General features: G+C 43.9%; 1 protein-coding gene across 2 annotated transcripts in view; it reads left to right on the top strand.

The window, feature by feature from the left end:
* LOC142487122 (cytochrome c oxidase subunit 4 isoform 1, mitochondrial-like) overlaps window positions 1-15,212 on the top strand; it is a 69,923-nt gene that overhangs the window by 22,435 nt on the left and 32,276 nt on the right. For both annotated transcript variants that reach the window (XM_075585850.1, XM_075585851.1), the window contains 3 exons: window positions 6,905-7,001; window positions 10,139-10,309; window positions 10,886-11,017. In XM_075585850.1, coding sequence (XP_075441965.1) covers window positions 6,905-7,001; window positions 10,139-10,309; window positions 10,886-11,017 — 400 coding nt within the window. The remainder of the gene's footprint in view (window positions 1-6,904; window positions 7,002-10,138; window positions 10,310-10,885; window positions 11,018-15,212) is intronic.

The raw sequence follows: 15,212 nt of genomic DNA, 5'->3' as shown, positions 1-15,212 counted from the left end.
AGCTGGTTCTGCTGTACTATACACTGTCTCTAATTCATGGCATTAGGTTTATCCGGATGGAAACACCAGCATCCCATCATATCGACAGTGTTTCACATACTGTGATGTCTGGGCTTCTGACTAGCAGTGCACCAATTGTATCTAGTGACTGCCTGGTCACATGATCTTCCCCACAGAACTTTGCATCTTGGGTCCTCTTCTGCTGCACTGACCGCCATTTAGTGAACCCCCGAGCCGAGTCTTCGGCGATCGATCACAGGAGAACAGATAGATCGGCAACATAGCTAATTACTTATCATTGTGTGGATTGTATTGATGCACATATTAAAGGGGAAAAAATAAAATAAAAAACGACAGCTTGGACTGCTGCCAATAAGTCAATTATGTTTTTCTTACAGTTTTGGCTACTGCATGTACTTCATACAACTGGTATAAGCCAGGTTAATCCCCTCCCCATAATGTTTTGCACGATAACTAAGCAGAAAGGGATAGCCCTTCCTTTGTATGTCCTGTGACCAGTGATGTCACTATAGGGTGATAGAAGGATGTATACAGGTCCTAAAATAGCAAACCGATAAGTATGCGCAGATCCCAGGGCCGTGAACTTAAATCTTACAAATCTGTAATGTTAGTCTTTCTTGCTGCTCTAGATTCTCCCTTGATCAACCGGGCAAACTAGATACAAATAGACACACAAAAAAAGATTGCATGGAAAGACTATTAGTAAAAGTTATTTATAAAAGTAAAAAGAAACAAGTTAAAAACTTACATGGACAAATGAATGAGCCATAGTAACGGAAGTCATCACCCCAAAACGAGGAACACATCCAAGCTGGCGGTGGATACGATTCAACAATACTCCACAGAGAAGGGATAGTGCGAGCTGCAACTAACCATCTGGTAGAAAAATAGTCAGCAACCTTGTGGCACCGCTGAGCGTCTGATGTCACAGCATGACGACAAAAACCTCAATGCATTTCGGGTAACATACTTGTAGCCTAGGCCTCCGGCTACTATCTTTCTTCTGGACCCTAACAGCATAAGTCCTGTTAAGTACAGACTCTGTGAGAGATAAGCTCTTTCATAAGGCCTAGCTTGTTATTGCCGCCTGGATGCACTGTTACTATATCCAGGGGCGGGCCTAGCAACAATCTGAGAGTGTCATCCTTGGGAGGATACTGGCTGGGTCATGCACAAATGTGATGCCTGTCAGTATCAGACCTGCCCTGTTATGGGGCAGGGTTACAAGCCTTCCTTGGGGTACATATCTGACACTCTCCCAGAAGTCAGGGCTCTCTCCCCTCTCCCTGTGAGTGGGAGCATGTCTCACCCTATCTATCATCTAGGGTAAGGGGGATAGAATGATGTCTACTGGGCCTCCTGCAATGGGAGTGTTGCTCCAGGAGTTATGACCACGTTGGATATGAATATGATCAATAAAGACAGGCTGGACTATATCATATGGCTGCTTTATTGAGATATTATCAGTGTCAGTGGGGACCATCCTGGCTGCCTCAGGATCCTCACTGGCTGGAGGCGCTGCAGCATGCAAGACCAGTACTGAGAACCTGTCCTAATGTCTCCCCATACCACCAAAGAGTTTCTCAAGGCCTCCTGTTCCATCCTCACAGGTACGCACCGCACCAGAACACACGGTAGCCGCATGATCTCACTCAGGGTGGGGGAACCGGTGCTACATACCCTTCATCAGGGAGTTAGTATAAGGATCTCAGGGATGCCGTATAAAGACGATCACAGGTCCCGCCTCTAAAGTGCGATACATTCATTGATATTTTAACCTCTCATGCAAAAGGACTAATGGGGACATCAAAATACAATACAAATACATTGGATATACAATAAAAATTACAAAGTATACGGGGGGAAATGCAATACTAGGACTAGAGATTGGAACATTTTTTTGGCGGATTTGGATCCGCAGGGGCTTGGCCGGTTCCTTTAGTCCATGGAATTCAGTGGATGAATCTGAAAAGGGGAGATTCGCGTTTAGCGGATTTTGTATTATTATTACTAATACTCTCCGCCGATTTCGCAATCTGTCTACAGATTTGTAGAATGCAATTCGTGAATTCAGCAATCCGTTGGCGGATTGTTAAGAATATGCCAATGGATTGCTGAATCCACAGATTGGATTCTACAAATCCCTCCCCGGGTTGTATCCGATGGCGATTTTTGATGAATCCGCATAGATTGAAACCGCCCAAATCCGTTTGCCGATTTTACACCGCAAAACGGATTTTGGGCGTTACATCAGCGAACATCCGGGAAACGGATTTGTACGTATTCGCCCATCTCTAATTAGGACACAATTAAAACTTGACAAGTTGCTGAGCACCTAAAAAGGAGTTGGTTGCAAAAGGCTAGCTCCAAATGACAGGTGAAGATATATGACCTGCAAACAGGGACATTGAATACCATATAATAATACAGTAATTGTATAATCATCAAAGTGCATAGTAAGATAGATTTATTTAAGAAAGGGATTGAGTTCTATTATCTCATTAAGAACTAATGGCGCCTTGCTGTGCAACGTAAATATTCAAAACTGTTCTCTATGCTGTAACTTAAGGTCTCAATCTCCCCTCCTGGGATCTCTAGGGATCACTTCCAATCCTTTCAATAGCAGATCTTCATGATTTCCTGCGTGTTTATCTAAGAAATGTTGGGCTAGATTGGGGATTTATTTTTTGCCAGCATTTTTAATGCCATTAATGTGTTCTCCAGTCCATCTATTGAGCGATCTAATGTTTTGCCGATATACTGGAGCAACTAATAACGTAAATGACACAATTAGTAGGGCAATTTATGAAATGTAACACTTTGTATTCTTTACCTATAACGTGATCTTTGATGATTTTACCACATTACATATTTACACATTTTGCATCTTCCACAACAATAATTTCCAATAGGTTTTTGAAGAAAGATATTATTTGAATCTTTTACTAGTGGACATTTCAAAGCAATTGGGGGCTAAGATACGCTTTAAGTTTCCTGCTTTTCTAAACACAACCAGCCCTAGCGGAAGGTCCTAAGTAAACTCCAAGTATAGACTAAGAATGCTGGGCATCGAAACGAATAGTGATCCCAGAGAATAGTGTGTGTGTCCCAACAAGGGTCCACTTGAGATAGGGCATTATTGAAGCTATACCAGGAGATTGCCATTCTAACCAACATTATGGGAAAGAAGCATAGGTACCTCCCCAGCGCAGGAGTGAGAACTACCAGGGGAAGAAGCAGAGTTACCATGTTTTCTGACACCAGTTAATGTCGGAAGTGCAGTCTGCCTGTTCTATGGTGAGCATTATGAACGGCTGTGAATAAAGCTTTTGTTTGCACTATAAAAGCAGAATGAATTAGTGGCTGCGCACGTTTAGCCGCCGAGGGAACTTTTGCGGCCACCTTTTCGCCGCTGGCCGTTTCGCCCCCAAGCTAGGTAATTAGTGTTGGGGTAAAGGGATCCGGGTAAGGTTTTTAGAGTGGGGATTTTACTTATTTTTTATTAGTATTTCGTCGGATTTTATTGTTATATTAAAACTTTATTATTTTCTGTGAATTCTTGTGTGACCATCAGCGGTTGACCCTATTTGCAGGTTTTTAGGTTTAAGGTTTTTTAGGGTAAGGGTTTTTTAGGCTAAAGTCTGAGGTTAGAGTCTTACATTGATGGTGAAGTGGCCAGTGGCAAGATGTCCGAGTGGTGATGTGAGTGGCGGATTAATGCCGGCTAGACCGGTCCTAGATTGCTAGATTCTCTCCTACTGTCCCTATTCGTTCCCCTACCAATTAGATTGTAAGCTCCTCGGAGCAGGGACCCCTCTTCCTTAATGTTACTTTTATGTCTGAAGCACTTATTCCCATGACCTGTTATTTATATTATTTGTTATTTATATGATTACCACGTGTATTACTACTGTGAAGCGCTATGTACATTTATGGCGCTATATAAATAAAGACAAACAATACAATACTATAAAAATTCCAGACACCCATCATTATTCTATCTGCATATCGACGCCCAGCCAGTACGGACCCAGCACCCTGAAAAGGTATGAGAGACTGAGCACAGCCATGTATATATATCCAAGTTAATGTAAACTCCTTTAGAGATGGGAAAGGGGGGTTACATTTGGCGCCCAACGTGGGGCTGGGCATACAAAAGAAACGTCTTTTTTTTTTATAGTTTTGGAACGAAAAAAATTTGAAGAAAACGTATTTGAGATTTTTTTCCACCAAAGTTTCTGTGTGTTTCACGCCGTAGAAACTGTTTTGCTGCTGCTATACTGTGAAGATTATTTTTGCAAATGATGGTTGCCAAAGACTGGTTCGCCCATTCTCTCACTAAAGAGAACTTATTTTTGCAAGTCTACACAGAATAAGCAAGGATTGTTCAAGTTTGATCAAATGAACTATTTTGCTAGCTTCTATGCATTGGAAGCTGATTTGTGCAGTGTAAGTACTAGCTACCAGTTTTGCAAAAGAGCAAGAAATTGTCGTCCCTCGCCAGTGTGACGTTATGTGCACTAAGGACTTGTATTGCTTAACTATTGTGCCAAAAGAGTTTTGGTGAATTATAGTGGGCCCAAAATTCCCACTAAAGAAAATTCTGCCAAAGTAAATGGGACTGCTGTTTTCCGCTAGTGATGTTAGGTTGCGCAACGCAATCAAGGACTTGGGAAAAAGGAAGAAAGGCACAATCCCTGTTTTAGTGAAAAATATAGATGTATTGTGGGCCATAAGCCCCAATTCCCACTTACATATCAGTAATGATTCTGCAGCATCAGATGGTGCAACGGGGTATGGAGGCAGCATGTTGCCGCTGTAGATATGTCCTGGGGAGTCCCGTTAGGAAAGCAGCCTCGTATCTCCTCTGCTAAAAGGTATCAGCGCCACCTAGCGAACCCTACATGTTTTGCCCGGCAAACCAAGCTTTGTCAGGGGAATCCGACCCCTGATGAAGCTTGGTTTGCCGGGCAAAACGCGTAGGGTTTCCTAGGTGGTGCTACCTTTTAGCAGAGGAGATACGAGGACTTGAGGATTTGGCCAAGTGCCAGTTTTCGCAAACATCACGAGTGACGTCAGACGCTCTGACGCCCTTGTGAGGGAGAACCCGGAAGTGCGGAGAGAAGCAAGGACGCCGGAAGCCCTGCAGTTGCCGGCATTAGCAGAGTTCTACAGGCACCTTTCCTAACGGGACTCCCCAGGACATATCTACAGCGGGGACAGGCTGCCTTCAATACCCCCTTGTAAAATCTGATGCTACAGAATCATTACTGATATGTAAGAGAGAATTGGGGCTTGTGGCCGACAATACATTTATATTTTTCACTAAAACAGGGATTGTGCCTTTCTTCTTTTTTCCCTTTTCCACATGTTGTTGGGGTCCCCTTGCTGGACCCTGAAGAGCCGAGAAACTCGAGACTTTTTGTGTAAGTATTCTTGTGATATATTACACTAAGTAAAGGTTTTTGAGTAGATCACAGAAGTTTTTGTGTAAGTATCAAGAAGTGTTTGTCAAGTTTGTGCACCAAGAGTTAAAGTTTGCAATGCCCAAGGATTGAGGATTATATTTCATGAGTGCCCTGCAAAGAGAGTTGCAGAAGAAAGTGGGTCACATTTCCCCACTAAAATGAGTTTGCTGAAGTGACAGGGACTGCCGTGCAAAAGGTTCTCGCCCAGAAAAGTTTTGTGCAAAAGTAAGCGAGGTTATTTTTGCCGCCAGAAGTCAGTTTTCTTCCCCAACCCACAAAAGTTTGTTGGAACCTCTAGTTATTAAAAAAAAACAAGAGAACGCACGCCACTCCGCCTAAGTCTCTATTTCAATGTTTTTTCCCTGAAAGGTTTGTTTTTTTTACTTTTTTTTTGCTTTTGATGAACCAAACACTTCTCTTTTAAGCAAATGTTTGCTTTCGCTTAGTCTCATTTTTGCATAATCAAATTTTAAACAAAAAAAAATATAGTAGTGACTTTTTCGAACCCAGTCGAATTCGCAAAAAGTCGAATTTTCGCTGTGGTTCGAACTCTGACGAAATGTTTGCCCATCTCTAATGATCATGTGATGGAAATAAGACCTGACATCATACGTCTGAATGGTAGGTACAGGCTTAAATTACTATATTACTCATTTTCTCTTATACTTTATGGAAGCCGGTGTATAAAGTGTTGCTGAAAGTAATTTTGTTGTAAAACTGACAAAAAAGAGTAACAAATCTATACGTCTTTGTGTACCAATGACTAAAACCGGTCTGAGGAGTTTTGCCGCATGTGTCAACTTTTTCCTCTCAAAGAAAGTTAGACGGGGTGTTTGTATGTTGCCGGTGGCACTACCATGCCAGTCATATGAATAAAAACATTGCAAGTATCCACCACTTTTGTGCGCCAGAACTAGCCGCACACCATAAAAAGATCACAAAACGTGAGCCAAATGTAAGACCATGAATAATCACTTTTAGGAGAAAAATAAATTTTTTAAACAGTACACTCTCCCAATTTGTTTAAAAAACAAACAAACATTTCTTTATACAAAGCCCCTGATGTCTGAAACCGTGTTTCTCATCTTGGGGAATCCTAGCCAAGTCAGTTTACATATGAATGCAGTAGAATGGTGAATGGTTATTTGTTCACCAAACACGAGCTATCTTGCATTACCCAGTGGATAACCACTGACAGATGATAGCTCTTTCTTACCTCTGTCACGTAGTATTTTGTTCCATTACTTAACCCTTTCGGACCTGGCGTACATGATCATGTACATGACTTTGTATTTGAACGTACAGATTTCGAGATATAAACCAGGTCTGGAAGGGTTAGTTATTATATATGGGTTTGGGGCTATTATTCACAATGCACATTATTAATCATAGCCTTTCTTATTTATTTTTTTTAGATGTTAATCTCTGTTACAAGTGCCCTTCGAGGAACCAGGGCCATTGGGTTGAGGAGTCTCTCAACCACCAGCTTTCTGTCTGCATCTCAGGGGCACGGTGAGAAATGACTGTGCTTCTCCCATGTACTGATATCAACTAAACTGGCCTGAGGATTTCACACATGCTGATAGCTGAACAGGAGTCACTAGAAATAATGAATATCAAGACGAGGGAGGGGAAGTGGGCAGCGTACAAAAATGAACACATTTGTTAAATGCCTCTTGATAAATAAAGCAATTTCTAAGAAATGTTAGCTGTAGATATGGGCAGAAAAAGTGGACGCAGAACACATTAAAAAGAGAACATAGACACGTGAAAGAAAGGGGAGATTTGAGGGGAAGTTTAATTTTTTTTTTAAATAAAAGCTCCAAAGCAATAATATCCCATGTTAATGCTAAAACAAAGAACATTTGTATTCGTTTTAGAGATATACTTGTACATCCCCCATTCAATATGGTGAGACGCTGGGAAACGCACAGTTAATGATGCAACAATTTTCATTTGTCTGACTACATTGGTAAAGGTGCATTGTCCTCCCTTTGCTATTGATCTTTATTGTGAGCATGCTTCCTCACAGGCTTGAAGAGGCCCTCTTAAAGCAGCAATACAACTTCCCGGCTTTTTATTCTTTTCTTCTTTGTATAAGTAAAGCGTGCGACAATGTACAATTCTACTTTCTTACCTAGTAGAAGATGAAGAGGAGCGCACGAACCGGAGGGAGCAGGAAAGGACCCCAAATTTTGGGGTCCTTTCCTGCTCCCTCCGGGGTGTGCGCTCCTCTTCATCTTCTACTTCTGCATTCCAGCATTGGAAGTTGCACAGCCAGCCACACCAAGGAACGTGAGAAATTATTGCTACAGGGTTACCTACCAATGAGATTGATCGTGGGTGATCTTGCACTACCCACTACCTGTCTTCAGGAGGACTGTTCCCATATTGTTAGCTGCATTACCACTACTTTACATTTGTGACTATGGATTTCCTTTGATGTTGGTTCTGGCACTATATCATCATTTGACCTGGCACTATATCATCATTTCACCTGGCATTTGAGCACTCTGCTACCTCATCTATCTTACATTCTTACCTAAGCTGGAAATCAATTGGTGCTCCTGTTATAAATATATCAGAATTTTGCTTGTGTGCCTAACATAATGGCCACTTCCATCAGTGTATCTCAGCAGCTACAATGTATCCTTATTCAGTATTACTAAGGTAACATTATCTATTGTTGCAGTTTACAGCTCAAACGGTAGGGAACATTGGGAACAAATTGCACACACTGGAAAGTGTTGCAAAGAACTTGCACTGTTTGGGAGGTGGGCTAAAACCCTGCTATAGAAATCAAAGAGTGCTTTAAAACTCATAAAAATGGCATTAAGAGCTAAATTTAAAAAAAAATACAGTCACTATTATCTAATACTGCAGAACTGATTTTAAAAAGCATATACGATTTCACGTTTTGCAGCTTTAGGACACAGTACCAAATATTTAACTATATTATTATAATCTGAGTAAACTGTAATATTTTTATCATTTACAGAAAATATTGAATTCTGCAGGCACGAGTCCCTTCCCTGTACAGCTTACAATCTATGTGTTTTGGTGCCTACGGTACATAGGGAGATAAAGTAACTTACTCAAGGTCACAAGGAGCTGACACCTGGATTTGAACCAGGCTCCCCTGCCCAAACTCAGTGGCCTTTACTCACTGAGCTGCTCCTTCATGTCAGGAATATGTTGCATTGAAGCGTTTCTCAACCACAACCAATCCATTTTTTTTTTTTTCAAATAGCAAACCAGTCAATCATTGGAAAATAAGCATTGTGTACTTGCTAGTTATTCAATTATTCTCCAAATCTGCTCAGGCTGGGGATGCTTAAGAAGTGGGTTAAAAAGCATACTTTATTTTACAATGGCTTATTATGTTTATTATCCAGTTAAGGAACAATAAACTCAAGGTTTCAACATAAAAGATGTTCTTTTGAACTTTGCCCCTAACTTCATCAGCTACAAAGGCTCTGTATAACAATCCAACATGGAAATACTTGCTGAGAGATGGTTATAACTTGTTTACAATGGAAAAAAATGCTCTTGCTTTACACAAAGTAATTGAAAGGTCTAGGCCTATATTTACTAAGTGGTGGTAATGCAAAAGACACCGTCTGTCATGGGAAGATACCTTAGGCCTGGCTCCCGCTGCTTCTGACGGCGCGCGGCCACGTGCGCGTCACTCACCGGACATGAGTTTCTCCCGAGCCGGTCCCAGTCCCTCCTCCCTGCACGGCTCGCTGCGCGCTGTGACGCGTCAGCCGCCAGGGGGTGCAAGAGAATTGTAATCCCGAGCGGCGAAGCGTCACGTGGTGTGGCTGTGAGCCAATGAGGAGGGGAGGAGGGGAGGCTTCGGGGAGCGGGGAGGAGAGCAGCAATGTGTCTTCTGACTGCAGCACTAAGGGAGCCCCCCTGCTCCCTCCCACAGACTCTCTCTCCTGTGTGACACACTCTCCTGACACACACTCCGGCACAGTGTGATGGCCCCGCCCCCCTCTCCCAACCCCCCCCCCCCCCCAGACTTTCTCCTCAGGCTTCGGGGAGCGGGGAAAGCAGCTGCAGCACCAAGGGAGCCCCCCTGCTCCTTCCCACAGACTCTCTCCTCAGGGAGGCTTTGGGGAGCGGGGAGGCTGGGGAGGGAACCCCCTGACACACAGTGTGATGCCCCCCCCCCCCCAACCCGTTTTGGCCACGCGCCCCCGCTCCAGCTCCTGCTCCCTACAGACCGCAGATAGCGGTCAAGTGCCTCACCACGCGCCGCCTGTCTGCAGTGCGGGCGCGTGGTCTGAGGCAGCGGGGCCTTAGCCTAACTGTCCATTAATGTAACTTCAAATATATATGGGCTTTAGTGTTATAAAAATGGTAAGAGAAGCGATAAAGAATTCTGGGTGTCCCCATCAGTCTTCAGAGAAAGAACAATAGACACATGTGGGTGGTATATATTGAGTATTGCCAACCTTACTCCATGTCACCATGAGTGATTGTGATTCAGCCTTGGTTATGTAGCTATGATGCCAGGCTGGTACTAGTCCAGTGGAAAACGGATACTTGGGGAAATATTTGATAGCATCTGGTAATGTAGCTTTTCATTAGATTGCCGACCACACTGATCTGATATAATGTCTGACTCTGTTTTCCTACAGATGTTCCCAGCAGTTCTGCTGTTGATTTTACCAAATCAATGTACTGTGACCGCCGTGAGTACCCACTGCCGGATGTACGCTTTGTATCTAACTTGACTCCTCAGCAGAAGGCTCTACAAGTGAAGGAAACTGGACCATGGAACCAACTAACCAATGAAGAGAAGCTGGAACGTATGTGATTCCTCATACTGAAACATTCGGTATAAAAACAGGCAACTCAAGTCACAACAAGCACTTCACATTTCACACATTTTAAATATTTACGACCGTTACCAATGTCGTCTTTCCCCTCTACTTTTTAATCATTGTTTTAATGCTACAAATGTTTTGTAGCGTAGATTAATTTGTTCAACCATTTCAATACCAGGTGGGCTTGCAATGCAGAATGTGCAAATTTAGCTTGAAAGTCAGTTTTTTTATTCAGATAATCTATTTAAGGTTTTTTCCCCCCACAATAAGAACTATCTTTGAGGCTGTAGTTCATTGTGGCTAAAGTAAAGAAAACACCCCATATACTGCAATCTGTTCTCTTCACTGATGACATCAGATAGCAGCTTTGGTGGTAGGAATTCGGTAGTGTTTCTATTTTGGTCATAAATACAATATAGTAAGTCGCTTAGCCATTCAAACCAAGTTTCTGTCTGGAAATATTGACCATGCATTCTTGTGCTACATTATTCAGCGATGATGTAAGGGTGAGTACCAGTGGCGCTGAGTCCTGTGTTGTGCTGCTGTTGCCTCTTGCAGTGTATCGCATCAGCTTCAACAAGTCCTATGCAGAGATGAAGATCGGATCCGGCGACTGGAGAACCATTGTGGGTGGTGTGCTTTATTTGCTGGGCTTCGGTGGATTATTGCTCTGGTGGACTCGTATATATGGTTAGTTTTGGTATATATGGTTTACATTTTCTTTACATTTATCCCAGTAATGGTTAAAAGGATATATTGTGCTTGCTTTACAGACTTCGCTCGTTTGTATTTTTCTGTTATCGCTATAGTATGCTAGTGGTAATTGAAAGAACATGTTCATGATTTACTTACAGTTTGTCAACATTTGAGGGTCATGTAGTCTCCCGTTTGGAAAATTAAGGCAAAAATGGAGCACAAAAACTGCACATAATTTAACAAAAAATCCCATAGAAAACAATGGGATTTTTTGCTTTGATTTATTTGGTGGGTTTTTTTTGCTCCAGTTTTAGCCCACTTTTGCAGCCAAGAGACTTTGATACATGACCTCCTTTGAGTGCCCTTGTGATGTTCACAAAATCCTATGGCCCCAATAGTTAATAATTATAATAATAGCATGTTCTTGTATAGCGCTGCTAGTTTTACGTAGCGCTTTACAGAGACATTTTGCAGACACAGGTCCCTGCCCCGTGGAGCTTACAATCTGTGATTTTGGTGCCTGAGGCACAGGGCGATAAAGTGACTTGCCCAAGGTCACAAGGAGCCAATGTCTGGAATTGAATCAGGTTACTCCTACTTCAAACTCAGTGCCAGTCAGTGTCTTTACTCACTGAGCCACTCCTTCTCCAAGTTGAGTCTTTTAAGAAAGGTGACAATCCTCCTAGGTTTATTTATAAAAAATACAACTAAAATATTGACAAATATTCAAACGAGGGAGCATTTGGTTAAATAGTGACCATTAAATGGTCTCAATTAGATTAATTGATTAGAAAGGGCATACTTTATCAGACTTGAGAAACAGTATATATACAGATGCAGCGGCCGTTATCCTATCATTTACTTGGGTGAATCACACACTATAGTGCGTCGGGGTCTGAGAAGGTCCTATACAGACTAAATGGCCCATCAGATTAACACAGCAGGGGTCCATGCTGTGTTAATCCTACCGGGTCTAACTATACCCCTGTTAACACCTATCATCAGCCTGTTTGTGCAGTGGTAAAAGGGATCTGTGGGAGACTTTCTATGTCTTCTTATTCACTTGTTAATCCTACCGGGGCCTACCTGTCTGTAAGAGATAGGCTGAATCAGTCACTCTAACTGCGCGACTAACAGGCGATCACAGGGTTTTTATTTATGGCTACCTTTTATGGCTACCCCACATGTGAATGTGCTCACAAGTGATATTCTTTATTGGCTATATGCTAACGGTGGAGGTTTTTGTTGCCTTTTTCACCCACCATAACTTAAAATGTATATGGTAAACCTACCCAACCTAGAAATATTTCAAAGCAAGTATAGACCAACCTCACATTGATGATACCCATCAAGGTTGAAACATGTTTGTGAGTGGTTTGTACTTGCTTTGCTAGTACCATGCTGTGCTTACAAGCTGTGTGAACGGCGATGCATCAGCTTAAATGGGCTCCATGTGAATGGATATTCCAGGCAAAAGGTGACACATTGTGTGCTCATTTGCATGTCATTTCCCAGAATCCCTTGCTGCAGTGGGAGCACTGTATGCTGGGTGATAATAGTTGAAAGGCAGGGTTGCCGACCTGTCCAGGACATGTGAATGTGCTCACAAGTGATATTCTTTATTGGCTATATGCTAATGGTGGAGGTTTTTTATTGCCTTTTTCACCCACCATAAATTAAAATGGGGTTTTATACATATATTATATACATATATACATATATACATATACATACAGTGGTCGACAAATCACTCAAAAATCTACTCGCCGAACAAAAAATCTACACGCCACCTAGTCCCGCCCCCAACCCTGTCCTAGTCCCGCCCCGCTTTAAAAAAAATCAAATAAAATAAATTCCTAGTAAGAACAACATTAGTTTTTGACATAAGTTTATTTATTGTATTACATTATACTACAATTAGTCCTTGTTACGTGTGTGTGTGTATGTGTGTGTGTGTGTATGTGTGATCTTACCTGATCAGCAGTCCAGGCACCTCATTCCCGCAATGTTATATGTTGGAGGTGAGGTGTTTCTTACCTGTCTTCTGGGTTAGGGGGATTCCGATGTCTCCTGTGTGAAGCTTGAGTCAGATCTGGAAGTAAGCAATATAGGTTATTTCGGTGTAGGTATAGGGCAGGTAAGATATATAAGGTAAGTAAGATATCCAGGTCCAGAGTGTGAGAAAGTGTGAGAGAGAGACAGAGAGTGGGTGAGAGAGAGGGAGTGACACACAGAGAGAGAGAGCGTGACAGAGAGAGAGCGACACACAGAGAGAGAGCGACACACAGAGAGAGAGAGCGACACACAGAGAGAGAGAGAGCGACACACAGAGAGAGAGAGCGTGACAGAGAGAGCGTGACAGAGAGAGAGCGACACAGAGAGAGAGAGCGACACAGAGAGAGAGAGAGAGAGAGAGCGACACAGAGAGAGAGAGAGAGCGACACACAGAGAGAGAGAGAGAGCGCGACACAGAGAGAGAGAGAGCGACACACAGAGAGAGAGAGAACGACACACACGGAGAGAGAGAGAGAGACAGAGAGAGAGAGAGAGCGATACAGAGAGAGAGAGCGACACAGAGAGAGAGAGAGAGAGCGACACAGAGAGAGAGAGAGCGACACAGAGAGAGAGAGAGAGAGAGCGACACAGAGAGAGAGACAGAGAGAGAGAGAGCGACACAGAGAGAGAAAGAGAGCGACACACACACACAAAGAGAGAGCGACACAGAGAGAGAGAGAGAGAGAGAGAGAGAGAGAGAGAGAGAGAGAGAGAGCGACACACACACACAGAGAGAGAGCGACACACACACAGAGAGGGTGAGAGAGAGAGAGAGAGACCAAGTCAGTCATCTTACTCACACACACACTCTCACACACTGAGACACACACTGACAGACACACACTGACAGACACACACACACTCTGACAGACACACACACACTCTGACAGACACACACACTGACAGACACATACACACACACTGACAGACACACAGACGCACCCACACACTGACAGACACATACTGACAGACACACACACACTCTGACAGACACACACACACTCTGACAGACACACACACACACACTGACAGACACATACACACACACTCTGACAGACACACAGACACACCCACACACTGACAGACACACATATACACACACTGACAGACACACACACACTCTGACAGACACACACACTACCAGAAATGGTGCTGGGAGTCCCGCTCACCATCGGAGGTATGTTGAAGTCATCAGGGGCTGCGGGCGACATCAGGAGCTTGCGGGAGACATCGGAGGTTTGAGGGGGCCTGCTGGGGTTTGCGGTGGCTTGCGGGAGACATCGGAGGTTAGAGGGGGCCTGCAGGGGTTTGCGGCGGCTTGCAGGAGACATCGGAGGTTTGAGGAGGCCAGCGGGGGCATACGGCGGCCAATGGGGTTATGCGGGGGCCTGCGGCAGCAATTGAGGGTATGCGGCGACCATTGGGGGTATGTGGGGGCCTGTGGGGGCCATTGGGGGTAAGCGGGGGGCATTGGGAGGTATGCGGGGGCCATTGGGGGTAAGCGGGGGGCATTGGGAGGTATGAGGGGGCCATTGGGGATATAAGGGGGCCATTGGGGATATAAGGGGGCCTGCGGGGGCATACGGCAGCCAATGGGGGTATGCGGGGGCCTGTGGCAGCAATTGGGAGTATGCGGTGACCATTGGGGGTATGTGGGGGCCTGCGGGGGCCATTGGGGGTAAGCGTTGGGCATTAGGAGGCCTGCGGAGGCACTCTCTGGCTGTTACGGGGAGGAGAAACATGCTCAGAGAGGCGGGGGAGGAGGGAGGGCACTGCTCAGGGAGCCGGAGGCGGGGTAAGCTCCTGCAGCAACATGAACCCGCCTTTTTTTTTTTTCCTCCAGCGCGAGCAGGGAACAATTAAAAAAAAAAACACGTGTGCTGCTTGGGCCAATAGGAGCTCGCCACGGTGTTAAATCCACTCGCCCGGGGCGTGCAGATGTATAGGTTTGTCGAACACTGTATATTTAAGATATATTAAGTTAAGTACCTGCCATGGTTCCAGGAAAATAAAATTACGGTAAGTTGTTTTAAATTTTCTTCTTTCTTGATCATCCTGGCAGTGGGCACCTTTGGGACATACCCCAGCAGTGACAAATAGGGAGGGACACATAATGAATAAACCACCAGTCAAA

This window comes from Ascaphus truei, chromosome 2 (genome assembly GCF_040206685.1).
Source record: "Ascaphus truei isolate aAscTru1 chromosome 2, aAscTru1.hap1, whole genome shotgun sequence".
Classification (NCBI taxonomy): domain Eukaryota; kingdom Metazoa; phylum Chordata; class Amphibia; order Anura; family Ascaphidae; genus Ascaphus; species Ascaphus truei.
This window is presented reverse-complemented; position numbering and strand designations above follow the sequence as displayed.